Raw genomic sequence first — 23,655 nt, 5'->3', positions numbered from 1 at the left:
ACACTTTGAGCCGTCAGCTCTTCATTCTGCTCTGTCTCCCTCAGTGACATTCCCATCAAGGACACCCACAAGCAAAAGAGGAAGAGGAAGAAAAAGAGAAGGAGCAACGGTGACAAAGTTGCAGTGGCTGAGCCAAGTCAACCAAGACTTACTATTACGCGTCGCTACGGTTGCTTCCCGTGTCTTTGTCCACGAGGCATGCGCTGTGTGAACCCTCCTATATGAAGTACCTCTACTTTGCGGATATCGTCTGCCCTTGCAATTCGTCCATTGGTCGTCTGGTCTGTGCGTGCAGACCTCGCCTTCACATCTGAGGTATATCAGTGATTCTTTTCTCAATTCATAACTCTCCGCGGCACTGCGCAACACGTTCGTTGTCACGCCAGAGTGAAGTCTTGCCATTGTGCGGCCCTCGTCCCTCGTCCCTAGTCCTTCCGAAGATCAGCAGGAAGCAAGAAGCTACCGAGCTCCAACGTATTAGGGTCTGAAACCAGCAATCAAGCTCAAGGCAACGTCCTGCTTTTCAAAACACCAGAACCCGCATCTACATTCTCTAGGTAGCAAGAAGCTTCCCCGAACCTCTTTCTTCAACCGAGCGAAACCTCCTCCCCAAGCAAATCAGAAAACCCCCGCCAAAGCCACCATGGGCGACAAATTCGATCCTCCCCAATATCCTCCCCCTGCTCAAACCAACCAAGTAGGCTTCCAGTCCCCTCCACCCCAGATGGCCTACGACCCCAACTACCAGCAACAGTACGACGCCAGCCGCGGCGCGAACCAAGGCTACTATGGAGGCCCGCCGCCGCCGCAGGGTTACTATGGCGGAGGACCTGGCTACGGACCACCACAGGGGTGGAACGGCCAGCAACCGCCGCCAGTGGTGTATGAGAGGGATCGAGGGAGCGGCGGCCCGGGCATTTGTGCAGGGTTATTGGCCGGGTTGGCCTGTTGTTGCTGTTTGGATGCCTTGTTCTGAGCGTCTCTCCAGTGATGTAAGATGGGGAGGCTCGGAGAGAGGGAGAAAGGGAGAGAATTGAGATGAAACACTGGTCTAGAGACGGGAAACGACGTCCAGCTGTTATCTAGGGATTCATTCTTAGGGGGTGGGATATTTTTTTCCCCCCCTTCTTGTGCTTGTATGGATTTTTGCATAGCGTTATGAGCTGGGAACAGCAAAGAAATGTGAACTTCACAATGTGGTCCAAGGACAGACTGTGATGCATTTTTGAACGAATTGAAATGGCCTCAAGAGTGCCACTTCGTTCCCTACTAAGAACTTCGCCTACGTGTCTTGTCCACCTCACATTATAGAGCAACTGTTGGCCTGACTCAAGCCACCACTCTCCGTCGTCGTTCTCGCTGCAGTCCGGGTGATGTCCTCCAAGACTTCCCACATCAGCTCGCCCGTCAACGCACTGCACTCTGCATACCGATCACAGTGCATCTCCTGGGCGGCGCGCAGGCCTTCTTGCGGCATGACACATTCGTAAGACCCATCCTCACGCTTCTCCTCGGTGCGCTCGTCTCGCTTGAGACCCAGCAGCATGACTGGCATGCCCTGCTCCACGTCATGGTAGTGCAAGGACAGCTGCTTGCGCCAGTAATGCTGTGCATTGTGCAGAGACTCGCGGGAAGAAATCGAGAAGGCTATGATGGCAAAGGCCGGTTCAGGCGGGAACGGGTCGATGAAGAGCGGCGACGTCGAGGCGTGGATTCGGAACTTGTACGGACGCCGAAACAAGGTGACGTCGAAGGTCACCGGCCCAACTGGGGCGAACACTCGTGTCCTAGGCGCAGACAGATCGAGCTTGCCGTCGCGGATGTGTTCCAGCTGTCTGTGCGCCCGCTCTGAGCCTTAACATTGGACTGAACTGGACGGAAGAATGAAAAGGGGACGACTTACGACAGGAAGGTGGCTTTGCCCACGCCGGGGCTGCCAAGGAAGAGAATATCAACCTCCGGAACAGGCTGGGCCTCGGGGACTTGCGCTGTCATGGCTGAGCTCGTTGCACCGGACGGCGTCATTCATCCTGGCATCCGCGTCGTGGATCCATGCTATAACGCCGAGGATAGAGATGGACAAGGAGGGAAGACCTGGCAGTTGGAAAAGTTGATATCAGCCTCGGCGGCCAAGGAAGCCTAGACCTATGCCGCTTTAGAAGGCTGTCAACGTCTTCAATTCTCCATCTCTCTGCTTCGTCTCATGCGCTAATTCTCTTCCCGACTCTCTACCTGAAAGACATGCGGAGCTGTCAACTGTTGATAAGCTTCAAATTCTTTGCTGGAAGGTGGGCTTCGGGGGTGATGGCGTAGAGAATGTAGTGAGCTTGCCATGGAGAGGCGGGGCTGGCGAAGTAGATGCTGTCTGACAAAATGAGCCCCTCGTACATACAACCTCGATAAGTAACGAAAAGTAGGAGAGCTTTGTGTCAGACGGCACTCCTATTTGTCGATGCAGCCTGACAGGTGGCATGATACGTCATCATGCTGAAAGCGGCCACTCACCCTACACGAAGTAACTACGCGTCTCCCTGTCCCTTGAATGGTGCAGCCTGTGACTTCTAGACGCAAGAATCCTTCTCATTCATACTTTACTCCAGTTTATGCCAGTCACTCAGCTGTCCCAGCTCAAGCCGGGCCAATTTGTTTCGATCGTCCTCAAAGCGGACCAAAGGACCGGACGACAAGTTCAAGGCACCGTGTCCCAACTTCTCACCCGCCACAATCATCCTCGAGGGATCAAGGTCAAATTGGCCGACGGCCGAGTCGGACGTGTCCAACAGATTCTCACCCAAGCGCAACCTTTGTCGCACGGCAGGATGTCGTCGAATAACCCCTGGGCAAGCGCCGAAAGCCAGGGGAACCCTTACACTTCTCCCACCTCCAACCAACAGAACCAAGGCGCAGCGCAATCCTACTATCAGTCCCGTCCTTCGCAGAACCAGTCACAGCAATATCAGCAATCACAGCAACATTCAGCCACGCCGGCGCAAGGAATCAACCGCTCCGACACCGAACAGCTGTTGGCGCAGCAGAGCGACCGAGCAGAACAAGTCGAGCACATGCAGCAGTACGAAGCGAATGCTCCACAAACAGAGGACGACAGGATCCAAGCGCAGCTCCAGCGAGAGTTCCCGAACATTGACAGCAGTTTAATAGCTGCAATCTACAATGAGAGAAAAGGGCAGGGCGACCTCGGCGAGGTCCGGGAGTTGTTGCAAGAATTGAATACCAATTGATCGAGGAAATGGGACCACACAGATTGAGCGCTGAAGAAATCAGCCGGTCCTGCGTCGCCATGCGTTTACGAACAAGTTGCATCCGATAGCTGCAGAAAATAGCAGACGAGGCGACACGCTGGAGTGGAGTTGTGCTGAGTGCTAGTGCTTGCTCTAGACAGTCTCAAACCTTTCCGGTCTATCCTCAATCACACGTCTCTTGTTCCTTTCCAGAGGCTCGAGAAGCCCATACAACTGAGAGACAAAGGTCCACTGCTTGCACAAGTTCGCCTTCATTGTAGATGAGGCCGCGTTCAATCTAGCGACGAATACCTCTCAATTGCTACCGAGGAAGCACCCTTTGTTAGACAGTGCAGCCTGTCCTCTGAGCGACTTTGGTCTCATTCGTTATGGAGTTGCTTATGGCATTGATTCCACAAGTCTAGTTTGCGCTAACTTTCCAGTCTTCGCCCCATTTGACCGGCTCAGAGCACCCGTTCTGTGTCATTGCAGGTATTCCCCGGCCATCAAGAATCTTTGCAGTTTATAGCATTCGCTGTAGCCATGAAATGCCTTGGGACGCCGCAAGGACGGTTTGCTTGACTATGTGCCTGACGGTGAGCAATTTGTCGGATCTGATGTATCGGCTGGATCGAAGCATAAATCAGACCTTCTCGTGCCGCCAGGAAGATATTTATCGCACAGCCGAGAATGTCTCCCTACCATCGGTCTCTGTGCTTGTCCTATACGGAACGTCTGACAACCGCACGGCCTCGTCAGAAAATGATGTCAGCGACTTCTCCGACGCACACGATATGGCCTTGAACTATATGTCAGTTCAGCGTGTCCAAGATAGTTCGGAGACTGATTGTTTGCCTCCAATCCACAGCAAGGGCAGATGCAAAAGGGTTCATGATGGGTCGGCGATCGATTTCTCACCCGGAGATAGTATGACGTTGACAATCGGCCAATCTCATCTGGCCATTCCTTCGCAGCCTTGCGCAGAGCAACGGTTCAGAGAACTGGGTTGACAGTTGCTTCTCTTCAAAAGCTCACAAAGATCCCGGCTTTCTAACGATGGTTTCAAGTCCGCAGCGCAACCTTCACCCAAGAATTTCACGCACCAAACTCACGCCATGGCGCGATCGTGTTCGTTGCTCAAAAAAAGAGCCACACCGGCCCCCGAAGGCGTTATCGTCGGAGGTGGCTTTGACGAAGAGGAAGGCGAGGAGATGCGCAAGCTCGTCGCGGCCCGCAAAAGACGAGAATGGACAGCCAATGAAGTTCATCAAGGTCCCCTCCGGCACACTTGAGCAGAGCGGGCCCGAGGGTCTGGTTAAGACGATTAGGGACTTGTTGGGCAAAGCATTCAACCGTTGAATGGTGAAACGGGCAGGGGCCACTGCCAATCCAGTTCGAATTCGACATAGAGATGCGCACTCCGAAGGCTATCGTCAGAGTCAGGAATGTTTAACACATGGGATGTCGAGGAAAGCATTGAAAATGGCACAGTACCTCGGTCAATGGAGTTTCGAGAATGTCAGGCGTGTCTCACGCCGTATTTCTTTGTATAACTAAATGCCACAAGCTCGCTGCCACTTGCTACACGTGGAGCACGTTAATACTGTGAAATTATTTGCTCCCCTGCGTTTCCATCCCACACACCGGATGTCCTCGAAACAGGTTACACACCGTATATAGGTATGTCACTGACGGCGCTGTGCAAACGGTCCACCCCTGTTGGCCAAATCGACGGCTCTCTTTGTGGCCTCGTCAAAGTCCTCCTGGGGCAGGCCCAAGATGTCGTTGTGCAGGCCGTACTTGGACTCGTAGTCGCCGTCGCCGTTGGGATAGAAGACACGCGCGTACAGCAATTTGACGAAGCCCATCCTGTCGCCGGCGCGCACCTGCGCCACGCCGCTCTCGTACCGCGCCTTCACGTCCTCGCGCGCGACGGTCCAGTCATGCTCGCTGTCCCCGGTGACCCGCAGCACCGCCGCGAGCATGTCGCGCTGGCTGGCCCGGAACGACGAGATGTACATGACGTTGTTCCGGAACATGGACAGCGTGGGCGTCTTGTCGGCCTCGTCGTCAGGGAGGGTCTTCAGGCTGAGCAGCGCCGCGGCGGCGCGGCCGCACTGCAGCCAGGTGGTCGTGTTGATCTTTGTGTTCCCGTCGTCGTACAGCGTCACGGTCTTGTTGGGGATGTCAAAGCCATACGTTCCCGGCCCAGCCGCCAGCGAGTATTCGTACCAGAAACTGCAAGTGAAGCTGATCCAGGCGCTGACGCCGAGGCTCTCAATGTGCTTGCGTGTCACGGCTTTCTGGTCGCCGATGATGATATCGTGCTGCAGCTCCTTGTTGCGCTGGTCGCTGCTGTACTCGTTGGGCAGGATCCACGGCACACCCGCCGCGGCCGCGGCGTCAATCAGCTTCGTCTCCGCGTCCCTAGGCGCCGTCACCGCCATGGTGATAATCAGTACGTCCTGGCCCCTGAGCGCGTCCACCAGCGATGCTTGGTCCTCGTAGTTGACTTTCTTGACAATCATGCCCTCGGGCACCGTGCTCTTCGAGTCCGTCCGCGTGATGGCCGTGAGCTTGTGTTTGCCCGCTTTCAAGAGTGCCCGCGCCATGTATTCGCCGACCTGGCCTCCTGCCTGTTGTTGCCGTCTGTCAGTAAATGCTCTTGGATCCTATATGATGAGAGAGGGAATAGATGGCATCATTTGCCTCTCTCGCTGTCCGCTTACCCCGACAATTGCAATATTCTCCACATAGTTCTTGTAGCCCTGCGGCTGGTCCTTTGCGTACTGCTGCTGTGCCATGAGAGGAGGCGTTGCGAGGGTTATTTTCAAAACAGTAAGAGCGGTCCTCAATCAAATGTCAAAAATTGTTCGGGTCGCTGATATGTAAGAAAAATAGACAAGTCAGATGATAACGTTGCTGTTGCTGTTGTATGGTCCCTGATATTCACTGTCTGCGATGAATAGTAGGTCAAACTTGCACATCGCAATCGCCGCCAGTGCCTCTATATGTACCATTTTCCAATCCGACGTTGAGCGGCAAGATCTCGCATATGGAGACCTCAATCGTCTCTCCATCCCTTTCTTGCTTGTTTTGCTTGCGGTCGGACCTTATATCTCTATATCCGGCCAACATTTCCAGACTGGGTAATGGGCGAAAACCCGTCGTATAGAAGGGATGCAAATAGGCAATCGAGACGTCATTAAGCCTCTGAATGAGGCATAGCGCCGCTGCCTACTAGGGATACGACGCGTGGTTAGTCGAGATCCACGAAGTCGGAGGAAACAGGAGCCGACTTCTCGGTGACTTTTGCTCTGGCAGTTGACTGGATGAGGTGGGTGAGATGGGTAAAAAGAACAGTCCTCCGTTCAGACCTAGGTGGATACATACCGAGGATCATTAGAGCTCGCCCATATCGCTTTTACTCGGCCGGAAGTTGGAATTGCGATCCGGACGACTCGGGCGAGATTTCGGCGTTTAAAATCATAGCCTGAACGGGTTTGTACCCAGGCACGCTGCGTGCTCGTGCTGGGTGCAAAGTTTGACAAAATCAGGGCGCCCACCCAGCAGTCGCACAACTATCAACGAGTTTTGCGAGTACAGGCGACTCTGGGAAGTGAGCCAAAAGAAGGGTGTATTATAGGGAAATGGCAGGGCTGAATATGTACAAGGCTAAGCCGCCTCAGCTGCCTCCTTAATTTTCCAGGGGATTCAGCCTCGCTGGTCCTTGCTCAAAGAGACATTCACTCTAGGTACGGAGCATTCTCATTCTCGCGCCCAGTCTGGCCCGCTCAGAAGGGCGAGCACGGAACTTTCCATTTCTTGACTTGTGATGTTTTTGATGCCAGATTACGCTGACTCTTTGGGGTTCACCACTACTTTGGCATTGCATAGGTCAGGCCAACGAAAACTTGGGCCCCCCCCCCCTGAACAGCACATTGAGCTACAAAGAGGGTCCAACCTGGCCCCATAGTCATCGGCTATCTTAGCGCCTAGCTATATACGGTAAAAGGACATGGACGTTCTCGTACACCCGACCAATTTACTCCCAAGGTCTTTCACATCCCCACGCAAAGTTGAGGAATTTTGTCAAGTAAAATAGCTTGGGTGCCAGTCTGAACAGCTCAACAACCACGAAAAGTTAGAAGTTGTGATAAATACGCGTGAAAGCCTCTATAAGTTTTCATATAACACCAAATTTTTACGAAACGTTACGCCGAATGTTGAGGTATTCTGTTGTTCAAACCACTCATTTTGGTCGAAAATGGCTGGTGTACGAGAACCTTGTAGACATCTGTTTCAGAGCATTCCTCGTCTTTTCCTGCCAAGGAGAACTGCAGCCAGCCCAGTTTCCCACAGGTCAAGAGTCTTGTGGTCGGCAGCCCTCTCGCCTGGCTGAGAAGGCAGCGGGGCGGTACAAGTCGATGAGGTCGCCTTCTTGATCCCGCTTTGGACGACTGCCTAACCCTGCATAACTCTGTTCCTTCTCACGCGCATCAAAATCATAGTGACAGCCTTGCAAATAGCTGCACAATCCTTCCCGGACATGCTTTCACGATGTCCCAGAGCATCGCCCAGATATGGCAGACCCTATATCGATAATCGGTACCGTTGGTTTGGTCGCCAACATCATCGACGTCGTCGGCAAGACCAACAGTACTATTCGCGAACTTCGAAATGACTGGAAAGAGGCAGACCTCACCTTTCTCAGCCTTACCACCCAGCTTACGGCTCTCCGCGCAGCACTTATAAAAATCAAAGAATGGATGGATAGTGATCTTGGTGATGCGCGCTATCAGTTGGTCATGGATCCGGATGTTTCAATGAGTTGCTGCAGAATGTTAATCGGCAAAATCGACGGACTGCTCTCAGAGCTCCACTAGGCGGCAAACGCAACACTAGACATTTCTAGTAAGGCAAAGCTTGCCTTGGGAGGTAAAAATGTCGACAATATTCAGAAGTTGATTGAGCAACAAACGAGCGCTCTGACTTTACTACTCACAGCATGCAACTGGTAAGTCTTGAATATCGTGCTGATCAGCCGTCTACGATACTCATTACTCCAGCAAAACAATATCCGAGCAGAAAGGATTACTTGAAAAGTCCAGTACTCGGAATGTCCTTCGGCGAATGGAACTTGATTCAGCGTCCTTACTGGTGCACCGCGACTCAGCTTCTCTCATTAGCCAATGGACGGACAATTTATCTAAGCTCTCGGCCATTTTCTCCTTCGATAGAGAGCTTTTTGTTTCCAAGATTTACGAGCGGGCGTTTCGAGGCTCCATAAAGGAATCCCTAAGGCGACAACAAGGCGATACACAAGCTAAAGTACGGTCACAAGCGATCGACCGCGGGCTGGAGCAAGACTCAAGACGGCTGAGACGTGAATGCAAGGTGCTTCTACTTGGTACCAGAGAGAGTGGGAAGAGCGAAATTGTAACGCGGTGGAAGAGTCTCCATCCGAATGGTTATACGGCGCAAGAGCTAGCACTTTGGCGACCTACAGTTTCCCGAAATCTCGTCAGCTCTGCACAACTTCTGATTAGAGCGATGGAGCAATTCAAAATACACCCAGAGCAGGAGGGTAATCGAGCGCACTGCGACTTCTTGTTGGATTACTCTGTCGACCCGGATCCAGACAAGCCTCTCGAAACGAAGGTTGGCGAAGCATTCAGCTCTATATGGCACGACCCATGTATTTCAAGAATTTTCGAACGCTCGGATGAATTCGATATGATGGACTCGGCTCCATAGTCAGTGAACCGACCCAATTATTTTGCTTAACACTAACGGTTCGAAGTTTCTTCACAGAAGCAAAACGAATTGGGTCTCCAGACTACGTCACACGACCAGAAGATCTGTTCAGAGCCCGAGCAAAGAGCTCTGGTATTCACGAGACTCGATTCACGATGGTCAGTTGAGCGTGCATCTGTACGATATTCCCGGGCGATGTGAGCGCAATAAGTGGATTCACTACTTTGAAAACGTCGCGGTCATCGTCTTCGTCGTAGACTTGGCGTGTTACGACCAAGTTTGTCTCGATAAAGGGATGGAGAACAGCATGATGGAGTCTTTGGTGCTCTTTGACTCCATCGCGAACTCCCCCCCCCTTTCGCAGGCACTTCGATCATGCTGCTCCTCAACAGCGTGGACAAATTTAAGAGCAAACTGGGCCAGTCTCCTCTCGGGGCCTACTTTTCGGACTACATCGATGGTAACGACGTGAATAGGGCCGCGAAGTACATTTTCTGGCGCTTCAATCAACTCAACCGCGCCAATCTCAATCTGTCTCCGCATCTTACAATGACCACCGACGAGACGAACATCAGGCTCGTGTTTGCCGCTTTCCAAGAAATTGTACTTCAATCTGCATTGCGCAATTCTGAGATTTTCTAGCAAAGAGGCTGCGTTTCAGTTACTATTCGTCCATTGTATCACTCTGCGATACTGGTTGGCATTCCATCCGTGACACGGGGGGTTCTCTTGCTGTAGGGATCTGTGACAACGATACCACGAGGGACAGGGAGTCTATCATAGTAAGTGTGTTGAGAGAGATTACAGAACGCTGCGAGTGCACAAGATGAGGATGTGGAACAGCAAATGTATTGAAATCTGTTCCTCTACCCAATGGTTGTGACGCTCCGGTTGGTTCTACCTATTGACCATGTCCTATCTCCGAGCCTTTCCTAGCATCCTCTGGTGATTTGTGACCCATATTCGAGAGGTTAGGATTCGCACCACCAGGATATCGGCAGTGGCTAGCATTCCTGGCACTTAGCTACACGGTTGAATGGGTGAGGCTGTACAATCGTATACGAAGCTGACACGGAGGTAGGGCTAGGGACACTAATAGTACGTATATCCTTCTCCGCAACGAGGCAAGCAGCTGAACACTCGAAAGGTAACAGGGCAGGTATTCGGGACAGGATATTCAGGACAGGCTAAGACAGCTTGATTGATATTGATTGATTCAAAACACAGGAGGACTCCGTACTGCCAGGACATAACCCGATACCTCTCTAACAAGCTCTATCCCACTGCCCTAGCCGCTAACCTATCATGCGGAACTCGACAACGCCATGACGTGGCGGCCGAGCCGGTAGTACGTCCAGGTTACACCACCAGGGCCGTTCGCTACCGTTCTGCTCCAAGTAGGCTTGGGCTCCAGATGGAAATACCGATAAATCTTTTTCTCCCTCGCCGTCCTAGGTTTCAATTCCCCATCCCAGAATATGTCCCATTGCGCCCGCGCCTTCTGCGCAAACCATCTTAACTTGTACAACTGCTCGGCTCCAACGGCTCTTAAATCTTCCCAATCGTCGCTGGTAGTCCGTAGAAACTCAGCGTAGAATGTAGGTTGACGTCCTGTGCCTCGTGTCATTCTGTAGTACCCTTCCTTGCGCAAAGGTCGTCTTCTCGTATTAATCACGCAGATGCTTACGGCGAGTTCGGAAGGTAGGTCTTCGTCTTCTGGAGGCTCCTCTGCGCTTGTGATAATGATTTTGACTCGCTTCTCGTGTTCTGTTAAGACTTCTGATAGAAATCCAACCAAGTCTTGGCACTGATCACTGTCGTCAACGTCTGCTTCGCAGCGGTCTATTCGATCAACAATGATTGCAAATGGTGTGGTCAGTCTAGCGACAACAGAGCTGAAAAGACGGCACGCGTCGTGGAAGTTTATGATCTTCCGGAAGACGCGGAGGTTGAATATGTCGGGGGCTTCGATGGTGAGCTCCGGCAGTTGTTCCAGCAGCTGACATATGAGTTGCTTAATCACCATCGTTGGGGTGAATATTTGATCTGCTGGTCGGTCGCACACTGCAGACGCCACTAAAACATCCTGAACTCGAAAAGCTTGAATCATATCCAGCGAAAACTCGGTAACCCAAGTATCGCGATCTTCGGTAGGCCCAAAGATTGCCAGGATAGAGGCCGATTCAAGTTGATACCATTCTTGAAGGTAATCTAACATGCCGTTTACCTCCCAGTGTTCCTTCGGTGAAAGTCGGAATTCACGAGACTGCCACATGATCAATTCCTCCCATTCGGTTTTCGTGTCAGGAAGAATGGCGTTGATCAGACTATCGCTCCAATTTCTTGTCTGTGCACGGTGTATCTCTGCGAAGCGAAATCAGCCATCCTATTGGATCGGAACCGAGTCTGAGCTTACTGGAGTAACCGAGTTGTAGTGTGTCAACCGCTTGAGTCAATGCAGAGATATTTGCCACCATAGAGCGTGACTGGTCAGCAATGGAATCGATCATCCTGGACTGATCTTTCAAAATCTCGTGTGTATCCTTCAACACAGCTAGACTTGCAGACTCGGCGAGATCTTTTAACGTCCGGTATGAATGCTGCACCCTCTGGAGACCCTCTTCGAAGTCATACTTTGGCTTCAATGAAGTTACATCCACAAGCTTGGCTGAAAAGCTTTGTTAACTTGCAGTAATTTTGTGGGCTACTAGCAACTCACATATCCTACCAATAGCACAGTATTCCGTAACGCAAACAATCAGATCCAGGGCGTCGAGATATGTCTTAGCGAGCTGGGCTCTCATTTGATCGGTCGGAAACAGCACATCGTATAAGCCCAGGAACGGTAGCTTTTGCCGAAGACTTTCGAAAACGGCGATGACCTTTTCTTTCTTCTCCTGTTTTGCAACCAAAATCTGCTTCTGTTAGCGAAAAACACCATCACCTGGGATGGTAGCGGAATGACCTTGAATATGATCATCAAGCATCCATAGGGTATCGTGTACTCTGGACTCTGAGGTACCAGCGGGTCAAAAATCTCCGCCAGCTGCTGTGCAAGAGAAGCAAAGGTGTAGGTAGCATCAGAAAGCCATTGCCTCTTCGACTGCTCTAACCTATTGGTCGACTCGCGATATCTCTCTTCAATAAATTGTTCGACGGCGGTCGCATCAAAATGTTTGGCCTCATACCCATCTACCTTGCCAGACAAGAGCAAGGCGTCATCAGGCGGCAGATACTTTGCTAGCCTAGAGTTGGATGCTCGACAGGCGTCAAGAGCCTTTTTGTATATACTAGAGTAATTGAGTTAACTGTGTCCCGGGATATACAGAATACCTTTGGAATGCTAAGGCTCATGCTCACAAATTGTCAGTACCAGGTCGATACCACTCACTGAGCGACTCCTGCGGCTTGCCGCGAGGTCTTGCAGCTGGGGCTACGCGGACGAGATGCGTCTGGCTGAAAGTATTTTGATGATTCTTCAAGGCATCAGGATACGACATGGTTGCACGACAAAAACTGTTGACCCAGCCTTGCCCAGCCCTAAACCATCAGGGGAGGTCAGCCGATCACACGACTGACTCTGCGTCCATCTGGGCACTCTCCACCCACAAATGTCGCCGCCACTAGAGAGATTTCTTCTAAGTTGACAATCAATCGATATTCGGACCCTTTGTACTTGTTACAGCAAAAATTAAATCATCACGGGAGAAAAACCGAACCAGGTCGGCTTGGGGGATGTGTTTTGTACTTTTTATGCGGCATGAATCTAAGTGCGAGCTGGTGAGGTCTCGACATGGCACAGCCACCGCCGACTGACCCTTACTGTAAGTCATGAAAAGGCGTCTTAACTCAATAGCTTCAGGGAGCGTCTCCTCCGCACCCAAAGAGGCGCCTGTGGCTGAAGTCCTCATCAGCCCCGTGTGAGCCTTGAGTCGCCTAGTGCTCGACTGACGTCCCACCGCTGCGGCGAGGCTGCATACATCGCTGTGTTGGCACCTGTCGCAACCCTGGTCCAGCGCCCAAGGCCAGGCACCTATCAAACACAGCCCAGCCATCATAGGGGAAGTTGCGAGCCTCATTACAAACCTTTCAGCTCAATATCAAGGTAATCGGATCCAAGTGGCTGAAGCTGGACAATATTAATCTGTATCGGCCTGTTGGGCAGGTTCATCCTATGTGGCAGTGCTGCTCAGCTGGACTGGCATTGGTGCCAACCATCTGTCATTTCATGCCTATAGATTGGTCCCTACCCCTTCCATAGTTACAATCCTCACGAATTTTCCCTCTTCTATCCGATAGCATTTTTGACAACATTATGGCTTGTGGCATTCCCACCCCAGATGTGTCAGGCCTGTCGAACGGCATCACGCTGGACAACTTTCAACCTGTATGTGCGCAGAAGGATAAGACAGCCTCATGGGCGTCAGGAGATCATCATCGAGCTGACATAGCCTTTTTATCAGCCTATAGAACATGGACCAGATTGCAGTGCCCAGAAACAAACAGTAGCTTCCTTTGCAGAGCGGATAGGTCGACGGAAGGAAGGTTCCAGCGGAGAAATTACCTGGATAAGCCAGAAAAAATGGGAAGAAGAACAACAGAAGGAGAATTTACAACGGTCAATGTTCGCGTTCTGCCTCGATGATTCCGGGAAGAAAAGCGAGATCAAGATTACTTCTCCAGTTCTGGTCGAAGTGATCAAAGAGATCGTCCCTCTCTCCTTTTTCGAATCCACTCCGGACAGTGTCACCTTCCAAGAGCCGTATGCACACCTCTTTCAGTACTCCAAGGACATACACAAGGCATTGGAATCTCGGATTAGCCCCCATTCGGACCAATTTCGAGACTTTCGGACCCTGATATCTTTCCTGGAAAGTCACGTAAGGTATGGTATCATATGGAAATCCCTGGATCGAGACAACCAGGGAGTTGTCAGCTTTGAGAATCTCTGGGCAGTTTTCAGAGTTGGTGAACCCATTGTCGTCCAAGACCGGCTAGAGGAGAAACGCCTCTTCAAATTTACACGTCTTGAAGACAGTATTGGAGACATGGGACACCAAAAAGACTTTTGTGTAGCAGTGGAGGTGCATTTCTGGCATATTGTCTGGAGCCCAGGGAAAAAGCGATTTTGTCAGAAAAGCCAATACTCCAAGATTCCGAGGTTTGCTGGTCACCGAAAAGTAACTTCTCTACCTATTTATCCCTTGCGATATGAGGATCAAGCTACGACGGACCCTTTACTTATGAAACTGCAAGCCCGTGGAAGGAAATGGGCGGATCTCATCTCGAAACCACCGACTTGTTTTGAGTATTCTGGCCACGCTATATCAGAGGACGAGGATGGAAGACTGACTCCGAATCTCACGCATGTAAGTTTTCCCCGTTCCCCGAAGCCCGGTTTCCATCTCATTCATTGAAACATGTAGTTGGAAGGGCGAGTCATCTTGGACCAGAAGGACACCATGTCCATTTCCAGTCTTATCGAAGATATTGAATTTCACAACAGCTCGGGCGAAGTGGATGAGAAGCTCAACGACTCTTGGAACACTTCCCAGGCCTCGAAATTATCCAGCCCAGAGCATTTTCAGCTTTGTCCCCCACAGATCAGCTGCTATCACGTTTCGAGTGGGAAGCGCTACGTCGTGAGCGTTACTAACCTGCAACCAGCGAGATGGTCTGAGACGGCGATAAACCAGCTTATTCTTGATAATGATAAGAAGGATATGCTCACGAGTATCGTGAGTAGTCAGAATAACAATCAGATTAAGAGTGGTGACATCATTGAGAACAAGGGCCGTGGACTAACAATTGTTCTTCACGGTCCCTCGGGGGTTGGAAAGACTCTGACGGCCGAATGCATAGCTGAGCACGCCAAAAGACCCCTTATACCTTTAAGCGTTGGCGACCTTGTTGCAATGGAGGATTCGATTGAGGATCGATTAACGGAGGCTTTCGCGAATGCTAGTCGCCTGGGGGCAATACTTCTGCTTGATGAAGCGGACGTTGTCCTGGAAGCACGCTCTTTCGAAGATGTGCGAAGGAATGGAATTGTCTCGGGTCCGCAACAACCTCATTCATATGTCTTTTCTCAGCGACTGACGCTTCAGATAGTGTTTCTGAGACAACTCGAGTACTACAGCGGGATCCTTGTCCTCACAACCAACCGGATAAATTCTATGGACCCAGCATTTCAATCAAGGATACAAGTTGCAATCGCATACAGCGAACTCAGCACGAAACAAAGAGAAGGCATCTGGGGGAGCTTGCTAAACAGCAACCTGATAGATTCTACCGAAAGCGACAAGGCCATCATAGAAGACCATATACCACAGCTCGCGCAGTATCCACTCAATGGTCGTCAGATACGCAATACCCTGAAGTTGTCCGCCATCATGGCTGCGGCAGATCTCGTCAGTGATCGAAAGGTACAGGTGAAACACATCGAAAAGGCGTTAAGAGATGCCCTGCAGTTTCAGGAATGTTTGGAGGCGGGCAAGAAGGACATGAAAAACAGGAACAGGGTCTGGAAACCGTTTGCTCCATCGCAGAGTCAGAATTATGTATGAGGAATCTGATCCGGTAAGCCTAAGTGAACTCTAAGCTCGCCATCGACGGACACGCAAATGATAACACTCTTCATCCTGGAAATACAGAATCGTGGTTTGATCCCCCTTAGCGGCACCAGCTTGGCTTTACGTCTACACGGATTTATGGAGGTCATTGCAACGGCACGGTATAGAATCAATACAGAGAAACCCCAAAGCTCTACGGATTGCACTATACAATGAAACTGAGCCGAAGAGGAGGGAGAGTTGTAGTCGAGGATATCGATCTATATACCTAGGAGCGACTCGGAGGTGGCTAGGTATCTAATATTACACACATATCTTCTATTATGCTATATTTTGTCCCTATACATATTTAGAACAATATTCTATTTGCCGAAATTCACCTGGAGATCAGAGATTGCCTCCGTCATGATGAAAGGCGAGGCTGAACAAGGCTTTCAAGCCGCACGTGACTCAGGGGCCAACTTGGGGCTAATCAATTTGTGTGGAGTACTGGGTAGGGAACACGGAGTACATATTATCTGCCAGACCTTCCCACTCGCTCGATCCCGAAACACCCGATCCTCCACTCCGTTGGCTGGCGAGCTGATTGTGTCTACCTACAGTACCAGTAGGTACTGGGTAGGCCACACTACCATCAAACATTCTAGGTTAGCTTCTGGGTCATTCGCTCCTTGTCCAAGTTATTTACTCTAACCCTGATTCTACATGACTGGCAGTGAAAACAATTCGAGTCTTGCGTCAGGACTGTATTTCTAGGATCATGCCCTGCTCGCCTGTTATCTAAGACGCATTATTTTCATCCATTGGGCCTGACAAGCATGGTACCATCAGGCCACCAGTCGCATCTTGTCCCTTGCGAATACGAAGGGACCTGGATCTTGAAGCGCAACTGGGGTGAGAATGGGTGATAAGTGATGGGTGATAGGGGCGCCTGCACAAGGCTTCGCTGCTGCCTAGCTTCACGCTATTTACCGTCATAATATGCATAGAAACCCGGCCATGAATTTCCATCCCTCCTGCTCTATTGCAACTTGTCGATCGAGGCAAACCGTTAGCTGCCCCAAGTCCTTGGTTCCTTATGGCTTTCGAATTGAAAACAGCCCATTCTAGGGACGGCACCAAGATTGCATTCTACCAAATCGGCGACGGACCAGGCCTCATAATTCTCCATGGAGCGATCCAGCATAGCCTCAGCCACATGGACCTTGCAAAAGGACTTTCGGAAAGCTTCACTTGTTACCTTCCTGACCGGCGAGGGCGTGGGAGGTCCGGCCCAACCGGAAAGAACTACTCTGTTCAAAAAGAAGTCGAAGATGTTGAAGCTATTCATCTTGTAACTGGTGCAAAATTGATCTTTGGCGTAAGCTCGGGGGCACTGATCACACTAAGAGCGGCGCTGGCAGCTCCTCCATCGCACATACGGCGAATTGCACTGTTTGAACCGCCTTGGTGGCCCGAGTCGGCTCGAGAAGGACAGATGGCATGGGTGCGGAGGTTTGAAGCCGAAATCGATCGCGGCCAAGTTGCGAAAGCTGCCATCACTGGAATGCTTGGGGCGGAGATGGGTCCGGCTATCTTCCGTTCAAAATACTTTCCACAAGCCGTCCTGGTGCTCCTGACGAAGGTGATGATGGCATTAGAGCAAACCGGGGACAAGACAAACAAAGAGATGACTGATAGCGTCTTACCCAGCAGGCAACCGTTGGTCAAGGATCTGGTCCCAACCTTTCGCAACGACATCAACATTGCGATGTCTATGTTCGGAGAAGACAACCTTCAGAAACTGTCGGCGGTTCAAACAGAGACTCTTATCTTAGGCGGAAGTCGGAGTCCGCCGTATCTGAAGCATTCGGTTCTTGAGCTTGAAAAGATCCTTCCTAACTGTGCGCGTGTTGAGTTCGAAGGTCTCGATCACGGCGGGACGTTCAATAAAGCACAACATGGCAGTCCGGACGTGTTCGCGACAGAGCTCCGTCGATTCTTTTCTCAAGGCAACGGCAACGATACATTGAAGGAGGATGCTTCACCCCGGTGAGCAGTCTCCATTCGTGGTTTAACCCCGCGTGCATCAGGAACCTACTTCCACAGAGGAAGGTGCCTAGTTCTGGGGAGTGATGGCTTCTTTCCCACTCTTTGCAGACGATCGTTTAGAGAAGGCGAATTGTGATGGCTTTACGGTGTCTGCTTGTGGAGGGTGAAAGGCCATGGAGATGTCCGTGCAAATGGCTCTGAGGAAGAAAAATACTTGAACGATATAACTCGGGGGCGTCGCTTCTTTGCTCCCTTGTAGCCATATTGATATTCAGGGGTTCATCGGACATCTCGAGAATGTATCTGGTCAATTCCCTTGATTTTGTTGTCTCCTCAAAGGGACACCCACACCACCCCCATCCTCTTCTCACGACTGCCTAGGTAAACTTTCTATTCGTATACGCAGCCAATCACTTCCACGAGACTGGCGTCAATTCTCAAACTCGGTTCGGCACCCCCTCACTACCACAGCCTTCTCCGCAAGTTGAAGATGCGGGCGAAAGGGGAGGAAAAGGCGGAGTAGCACGAGGATCCAAGAGCAATGCATCGCTCAACCTGGGAATTTAAATAGGTCAATTGATACCATTTTGTGTAAGGCTGATTCCCCTGCTACAACAGGGATTAACATCGTCCTCGCCTCACGTACCAAAGAAAATTTAACCTGGGAAGAATGGGCCGGCTCGACGGAAAGAGTATAGTCGTGACAGGTGCGGGAGCTGGATTTGGGCGAGGCGTAAGTAAAGATACAATGCTTTTGGTTGACACTAAAGCGGTGGTGAGCAAGATATGGAAGCCTCGCAACCGGCTTGCTTGACTGCTATGTATATGAGACCCTCGAGTCGTCAAGGACAGAAATGTACACGTCTGTCCTTCAGTGCGTGGAAGTGGTATTACATGGAAGAGAATCCGGCTTCTAACACACGATTTCCCCTCCAGATCGTCCAAAAGCTCACAGCCGAAGGAGCCTCCGTCTTGGCCGTCGACGTCAACAGCGCTGAAAACGACAAAACCGTCGCGTCGTGCTCCTCCAGCCCCGGAAAAGTCCACGCCTTCACTGGCGACATAACGCTCGAGTCCTCATGGCGCTCCATCCTCGCAACAGCCCTCGAAAAATACTCAAACCGTCTAGATGTGGTCGTCAACTGCGCCGGCGTGGTGCATCTCGCGGGTCCGTCGCATGAAATGGCTGAAGACGAGTTCGAGAGGGTGTTTCGCGTGAATGTGAAACCACTGTATTTGAGCACCAAGGTGATTGTGCCTTGGTGGAAGGAGAACAAGCTGCCGGGCTTGTTTATCAACCTAAGCAGTATCAGCGAGCCGCGGCCGAGGCCGAATTTGGTGTGGTATGCTTCGAGTAAGGGAGCAGTCACAGTTGTGAGTTACAGAGAACTCCTTTGTTTCCAGCGCATGGTTATCATGGGATAGCCCCTTCTTCAGCTGACAAGATTCATACAGGCGACGAAAGGTCTTGCGGCAGAGTATGCTGTCGATCAGATCAGGTATAATTGCATTCGACCAGCGGTTGGAGAAACGGCTATGTGAGTTACCCAAGTTCAGCGCGCCTCAACAAAATATCTCATGTTCGACAGGCTCCCTCGAGTACTTGGAGGACAAGACTCACCAGAAGGAAGAAAAAAGGTCCTGGGTACGATTCCGCTTGGTCGGGTGTGTCAGCCAGCCGATGTTGCAAATATGGTGTGTTTTCTGGCATCGGACGAGGCGAACTATATTACAGGTGCGGCATTTGATGTCGACGGCGGCAGAGGCGTTAGCTGAAAGGAACCTGTTCGGTGGAAAGCTGCACAATCGACAGTATATGAATAAGCTTGGTACATGATCGTACATTTTGTTCTTCCAAAACTGATACTTTACAAGCTGATCTCTCCTTTCCACATGGCGTCGTTGAGCCCCAGTTTCTCGACAATGTTTTGCCATCTTGGCCCGCCTCGGTCTTGCCTTCTTAGATAAGCCATCAATTTTTGTCTCTTGTGCACCATCATTCTCAATCGCCGCTTATTGCTTTTGTCCTTCTTGTGCAAGTTGTTCGCAAGGACGTTAATCTTGGCTGTCAGGATTGCAATTTGAACTTCAGGAGACCCAGTATCCGCGCCGATGCGTTTCGGGACAGTGACGGCAATTGCATCGGCGTCTTCACTTTCCTTCCTGACATTCTGCTTGCTCTGAAGCCCTGGCGCAAGATCTTCTTCAGTGTTGTGACGGCCGAACTCCTCAATACATCTTTGAATGTTGATGCGTGTGCGATCCTTGCTGCTAGCGTTTTCCAGCGAGGCAATGGCCAGTAAAGCCTTCGAGGCATTTCCGTAGGAGGCTGCATGCTCTTTGATTTTTTCCGCAAGCCGCGCTTCAGCCCCCACAATAGGATTGGTTTCGGGAAGAGGTTCGGTAAGCCACTTGGAGTATTCTAGAGACTTCTGCACGTCGTCTGCTTTGAGGAAGTAGTTGAGGTACGACTCTTTCATCGTCGAGATGGGAGCATTTGCTTGCAAGGAATTGACAAACGGAGTCGGTCGTGATCGGACAGGGTCACCAAGGGAGAGTTCCCGTTCTGCTTGCAACACTTTTTGTCGTGCTAAATTCGCTGATTTGCGCTGCCGGGCTTGCGCCAGGCGATAAGGGTCGACATGCTTCCTAACCTTTCGCTTCCTTGTCCGCTTCGCTTCCAAAGGAGCTGTGGTCGAGAAGAGGCATGCAGAGCACTTTGTGAGTGCTTGACTTCGTGTCGTAGCGGGCAAGCTCTGAAGGAGGCTGGTCACTGCAAAACTGATCAGTAAAGAAGTCGAGGAAGATTATGCTTGGCTTACAGTTGAAGATACTGCTCACAGCAGTAGTAGGAATCCGTGGTGGCATAGTGAGAGCAGTTGCATTGATGAAACTTGAACGCAGTCTGGTCTACACGCTCTTCTTCTCTCTGCGTGTATCACAAGAACTTTCCCCGAGTCTCGATTGAGATTGAGTATCAAAGCCGGTCGAAAGTATTTCCGACCCGGAGCGAGCTCGGCACTGGATCTGGGAAGTGGTCCGAAGAGAAATCTTGGCATGGATTAGCTAAACGCACAATCAAGGATCTCATTGCTCGATCTTTTTACCCAGGAACTTGAGCCTCGTCGTTGAACTTCATCTATCAACCCTTGCATTATTATTCTCTTCTTCTTCTTCCTCCAGCACTCGCCTTTTTGACTGATAAAAGAACTCAGTCGCAATCATGGCGAGCCCAGCAAACCTCCCTCCTATCTTCAACCCCACCTCCCAGGACGTTGAAATGCTCCTTGCAGCACAATGTCACTTGGGATCCAAGAACCTCCAGGTTCACATGGAGCCCTACCTGTGGAAAACTCGTCCTGATGGCATTAATGTCATCAACATCTCGAAAACTTGGTATGAATCATATCTGCACTGCTGTCCTAAGCTTCTCACGCAGCTGCGACTTTGGTCGTGCAAAATTGCGCCCACTCGAATATCAATTGACCCCGGTTTCTCATAGGGAGAAAATCGTCTTCGCAGCCCGCATCATTGCTGCCGTCGACAACCCAGCCGACATCTGTGTCATCTCAGCCCGCCCCTATGGTCAGCGCGCAGTCCTCAAGTTCGCCGCCCACACCGGCGCTGTTGCCATCGCCGGTCGCTTTACTCCTGGTAACTTCACCAACTACATCACCCGCTCGTTCAAGGAGCCCCGCCTGATCATCGTGACCGACCCGCGCACCGATGCCCAAGCCATTAAGGAAGCCTCCTATGTCAACATCCCCGTCATTGCCCTCTGCGATACCGATTCGCCCACCGAATTCGTCGATGTCGCTATCCCCACCAACAACAAGGGCCGTCACGCTATCGGCTTGATCTGGTGGATGTTGGCTCGTGAGGTGCTCCGTCTTCGTGGCACACTGGCCAACCGTGAAGTCGAGTGGGATGTAGTTGTCGATCTGTACTTCTACCGTGATCCTGAAGCCGAGGAACAGAAGGAGGAGGAGAAAGTACCGGGTGCGGAGGAGGCTGGTCCCAGTGCTGTCGAGCGTGGATTCACAGACACTGCAGATTGGACTGGAGAGCCTAGCGCTGCGCCTGGAATCGAGGGTGCGCCTCAGGCTGATGCCAACTGGAACGAACCAGCCACTGGCACTGGTGATTGGGCACAGGAGGCTGCTGGCGGCGCCAGCGGCTGGTAAAAAACTTTTGCTGAGTAAACACGAGCTGGGGAAGACTTGCGTGACAGCAGTTGTGTCTGCGACTCTGGCCAAAAGATCTCCTACGCAGCATCACACCCAACAAACATCCTACCCAAAAGTCAGACACACAGACATGGCCAAGATTTCCGAACCACAACAAAATACTAAAAGCCGCACCCACCTCGCAAGCAAGGCCGAAAGTCAATGGCACTCATGAGGGAAAGATACTCGACCTGAGGATCACTCATTCTTCCTCGGTGGAGAGGGAAAGCCCTGTGCTGGAGACGACGGGATGTACTTGATCGTTGCCCAGTCTTGTTTGTTGGGGGAATGTGGCTATGCGAACGTGAGGCCGGTCCAAAGCACCTACGAGGCCTTCGGTTAAAATAGCTCAATCGAATCGAGGTTGAGAGAAAACGTTCCAAGTTCATTCTTTCCTAAGAGACTCCACAGTTGCATATTGATGTCTCCAGTTTTTCTTTTTGTTGCCCGTTTTTTTGGATCTATTGTCTGACTCTTAACTACAATCCACTAACATGTCCTGCAATTCCATTTGCTTGTTTCCTGCCCATATACTCAGTTTTAAGGAAACACGTCTGTCCGGCATCGGAGATACAACAGGTAACAGCGGGAATTCTTCTCAACCGGTGCCCTACATGCGAGTACAATCCGCTTCCCAAAGACTCGAAGTTGTGAAGGAAATCAAAAACTTCCGTTGATCGCAAAACCACATCACCAAAGTCTCACATTAGCAGCCGCAACAGAATCGACCTGCACGCAGAATTTCCTCCCCTTCCTCCAACCTTAGAACAGAACGATGTTCGTTGGCTTTTCCAATATCCAAGCCACTTCGCCCGTCGCACGTCGCACATTCCGCATCTGTCGATTTGAATTGTGTCGTTTAGCAGATCCAGAAAACCTCTGCCCTTACCATACAAGCCCGTCAAATAGTTCTGGGTGGTTTAGACGATAAATCAACGTGGTCAATGAGGATGATGGTATGTCGAGTTTGGTCGATGGGTGTGTTTGATTGGTCTCTCTTCGGCAGAGATGAGTTGCGATGATTCGGATTTTGAAGTCGACGAATGAGTACTGAGAGGTTTATACATACTTCCTCTTTAATTGCGATGGCCGGCAGTAGCAAACTGTGCAGGGTTCTTGCATTCCGATCGAGTGCAGGCTCGTGACTGTGGTTTGCCTCTGTCCAAGCGTCGCCCGCAATGACACCGCCCATTCGAACATGCTCGACAAATGCACCCGGTTTCATGTACTGCAGGCGGCTCTGGTGCTGGATGCTCGTGCTTGTGAGACTCTCGATGCATTATGTTAGGAAAATAGTTACAGGCCGCGAGAAGATGAGTCGATTCCAATGGATGATGCTCGAGAAACGAAAGGCTAGTTCAATGAAGACAGAGAGATTGGTGCTGTAGGATAGTTCAAGGGATCCAGCTTTGATATTTGAGGAGGATTGGGGAGGCGAGAGCTGCTTGTGGAAGAGAGATGGAATATCAAGGGCTCCTGGGTGGTTTGAATACTTGTACACTTACTCTCGTCCATCACGTTCAGTCCCCTGGGGCTTCAGAGGGCAATTAACCAGGCAGTGACTCTGAGGCACCCAGAATTCCCTCATGGCCCATCTTCATTGCAACTGGTGTGTCCTGGGGCACAAAGAACGGAATGGTGCGTTATTGTCGACGATGAAACGCGGAGCTATCCAACCTTGCTCGATCCAACAGATGTTGCCGAAGTCAGAATCACGGAAGTTATTCGGTCACAAGAAATTTCATTATAGGAGATATGGACAATAAATTCTTTGCTCCAGATGTCTCAAGTTGCCGAGACCTTGCGCCGAGAATGAGTTGATGGAATGGA

General features: G+C 51.0%; 12 protein-coding genes across 12 annotated transcripts; 8 read left to right on the top strand and 4 right to left on the bottom strand.

The window, feature by feature from the left end:
• Window positions 1–643: 643 nt before the first annotated feature.
• Window positions 644–976, top strand: A1O5_09303 (uncharacterized protein; the record flags this gene model as incomplete). The annotated part of the gene is made up of 1 exon (XM_007749882.1): window positions 644–976. One exon carries the CDS (start codon window positions 644–646, stop codon window positions 974–976), a length of 333 nt encoding a protein of 110 aa, XP_007748072.1.
• A 324-nt stretch (window positions 977–1,300) lies between these two features.
• Window positions 1,301–1,995, bottom strand: A1O5_09302 (uncharacterized protein; the record flags this gene model as incomplete). Its single annotated transcript, XM_007749881.1, has 2 exons — window positions 1,301–1,835; window positions 1,904–1,995. 2 exons carry the CDS (start codon window positions 1,993–1,995, stop codon window positions 1,301–1,303), a joined length of 627 nt encoding a protein of 208 aa, XP_007748071.1.
• Window positions 1,996–2,603: 608 nt separating this feature from the next.
• On the top strand, window positions 2,604–3,239 carry A1O5_09301 (uncharacterized protein; the record flags this gene model as incomplete). The annotated part of the gene is made up of 1 exon (XM_007749880.1): window positions 2,604–3,239. The coding sequence occupies one exon, from the start codon at window positions 2,604–2,606 to the stop codon at window positions 3,237–3,239; it is 636 nt and encodes a 211-aa protein (XP_007748070.1).
• A 1,685-nt stretch (window positions 3,240–4,924) lies between these two features.
• Window positions 4,925–6,043, bottom strand: A1O5_09300 (uncharacterized protein; the record flags this gene model as incomplete). Its single annotated transcript, XM_007749879.1, has 2 exons — window positions 4,925–5,875; window positions 5,969–6,043. The coding sequence occupies 2 exons, from the start codon at window positions 6,041–6,043 to the stop codon at window positions 4,925–4,927; spliced, it is 1,026 nt and encodes a 341-aa protein (XP_007748069.1).
• Window positions 6,044–7,822: 1,779 nt separating this feature from the next.
• A1O5_09299 (guanine nucleotide-binding protein subunit alpha, other) lies at window positions 7,823–9,163 on the top strand (the record flags this gene model as incomplete). The annotated part of the gene is made up of 4 exons (XM_007749878.1): window positions 7,823–8,040; window positions 8,155–8,256; window positions 8,309–8,995; window positions 9,043–9,163. The coding sequence occupies 4 exons, from the start codon at window positions 7,823–7,825 to the stop codon at window positions 9,161–9,163; spliced, it is 1,128 nt and encodes a 375-aa protein (XP_007748068.1).
• A 208-nt stretch (window positions 9,164–9,371) lies between these two features.
• Window positions 9,372–9,638, top strand: A1O5_09298 (guanine nucleotide-binding protein subunit alpha, other; the record flags this gene model as incomplete). Its single annotated transcript, XM_007749877.1, has 1 exon — window positions 9,372–9,638. One exon carries the CDS (start codon window positions 9,372–9,374, stop codon window positions 9,636–9,638), a length of 267 nt encoding a protein of 88 aa, XP_007748067.1.
• Window positions 9,639–10,299: 661 nt separating this feature from the next.
• A1O5_09297 (uncharacterized protein) lies at window positions 10,300–12,496 on the bottom strand (the record flags this gene model as incomplete). The annotated part of the gene is made up of 5 exons (XM_007749876.1): window positions 10,300–11,360; window positions 11,413–11,664; window positions 11,716–11,911; window positions 11,962–12,286; window positions 12,357–12,496. 5 exons carry the CDS (start codon window positions 12,494–12,496, stop codon window positions 10,300–10,302), a joined length of 1,974 nt encoding a protein of 657 aa, XP_007748066.1.
• Window positions 12,497–13,618: 1,122 nt separating this feature from the next.
• Window positions 13,619–15,562, top strand: A1O5_09296 (uncharacterized protein; the record flags this gene model as incomplete). The annotated part of the gene is made up of 2 exons (XM_007749875.1): window positions 13,619–14,365; window positions 14,423–15,562. 2 exons carry the CDS (start codon window positions 13,619–13,621, stop codon window positions 15,560–15,562), a joined length of 1,887 nt encoding a protein of 628 aa, XP_007748065.1.
• A 1,084-nt stretch (window positions 15,563–16,646) lies between these two features.
• On the top strand, window positions 16,647–17,603 carry A1O5_09295 (uncharacterized protein; the record flags this gene model as incomplete). The annotated part of the gene is made up of 1 exon (XM_007749874.1): window positions 16,647–17,603. The coding sequence occupies one exon, from the start codon at window positions 16,647–16,649 to the stop codon at window positions 17,601–17,603; it is 957 nt and encodes a 318-aa protein (XP_007748064.1).
• Window positions 17,604–18,493: 890 nt separating this feature from the next.
• Window positions 18,494–19,375, top strand: A1O5_09294 (uncharacterized protein; the record flags this gene model as incomplete). The annotated part of the gene is made up of 3 exons (XM_007749873.1): window positions 18,494–18,973; window positions 19,055–19,137; window positions 19,189–19,375. 3 exons carry the CDS (start codon window positions 18,494–18,496, stop codon window positions 19,373–19,375), a joined length of 750 nt encoding a protein of 249 aa, XP_007748063.1.
• Window positions 19,376–19,467: 92 nt separating this feature from the next.
• A1O5_09293 (uncharacterized protein) lies at window positions 19,468–20,467 on the bottom strand (the record flags this gene model as incomplete). Its single annotated transcript, XM_007749872.1, has 2 exons — window positions 19,468–20,372; window positions 20,422–20,467. 2 exons carry the CDS (start codon window positions 20,465–20,467, stop codon window positions 19,468–19,470), a joined length of 951 nt encoding a protein of 316 aa, XP_007748062.1.
• Window positions 20,468–20,822: 355 nt separating this feature from the next.
• On the top strand, window positions 20,823–21,783 carry A1O5_09292 (40S ribosomal protein S0; the record flags this gene model as incomplete). Its single annotated transcript, XM_007749871.1, has 2 exons — window positions 20,823–20,995; window positions 21,102–21,783. The coding sequence occupies 2 exons, from the start codon at window positions 20,823–20,825 to the stop codon at window positions 21,781–21,783; spliced, it is 855 nt and encodes a 284-aa protein (XP_007748061.1).
• Window positions 21,784–23,655: the final 1,872 nt, after the last annotated feature.

The sequence above is a fragment of the Cladophialophora psammophila genome (assembly GCF_000585535.1).
Source record: "Cladophialophora psammophila CBS 110553 chromosome Unknown aczJe-supercont1.16, whole genome shotgun sequence".
Classification (NCBI taxonomy): domain Eukaryota; kingdom Fungi; phylum Ascomycota; class Eurotiomycetes; order Chaetothyriales; family Herpotrichiellaceae; genus Cladophialophora; species Cladophialophora psammophila.
This window is presented reverse-complemented; position numbering and strand designations above follow the sequence as displayed.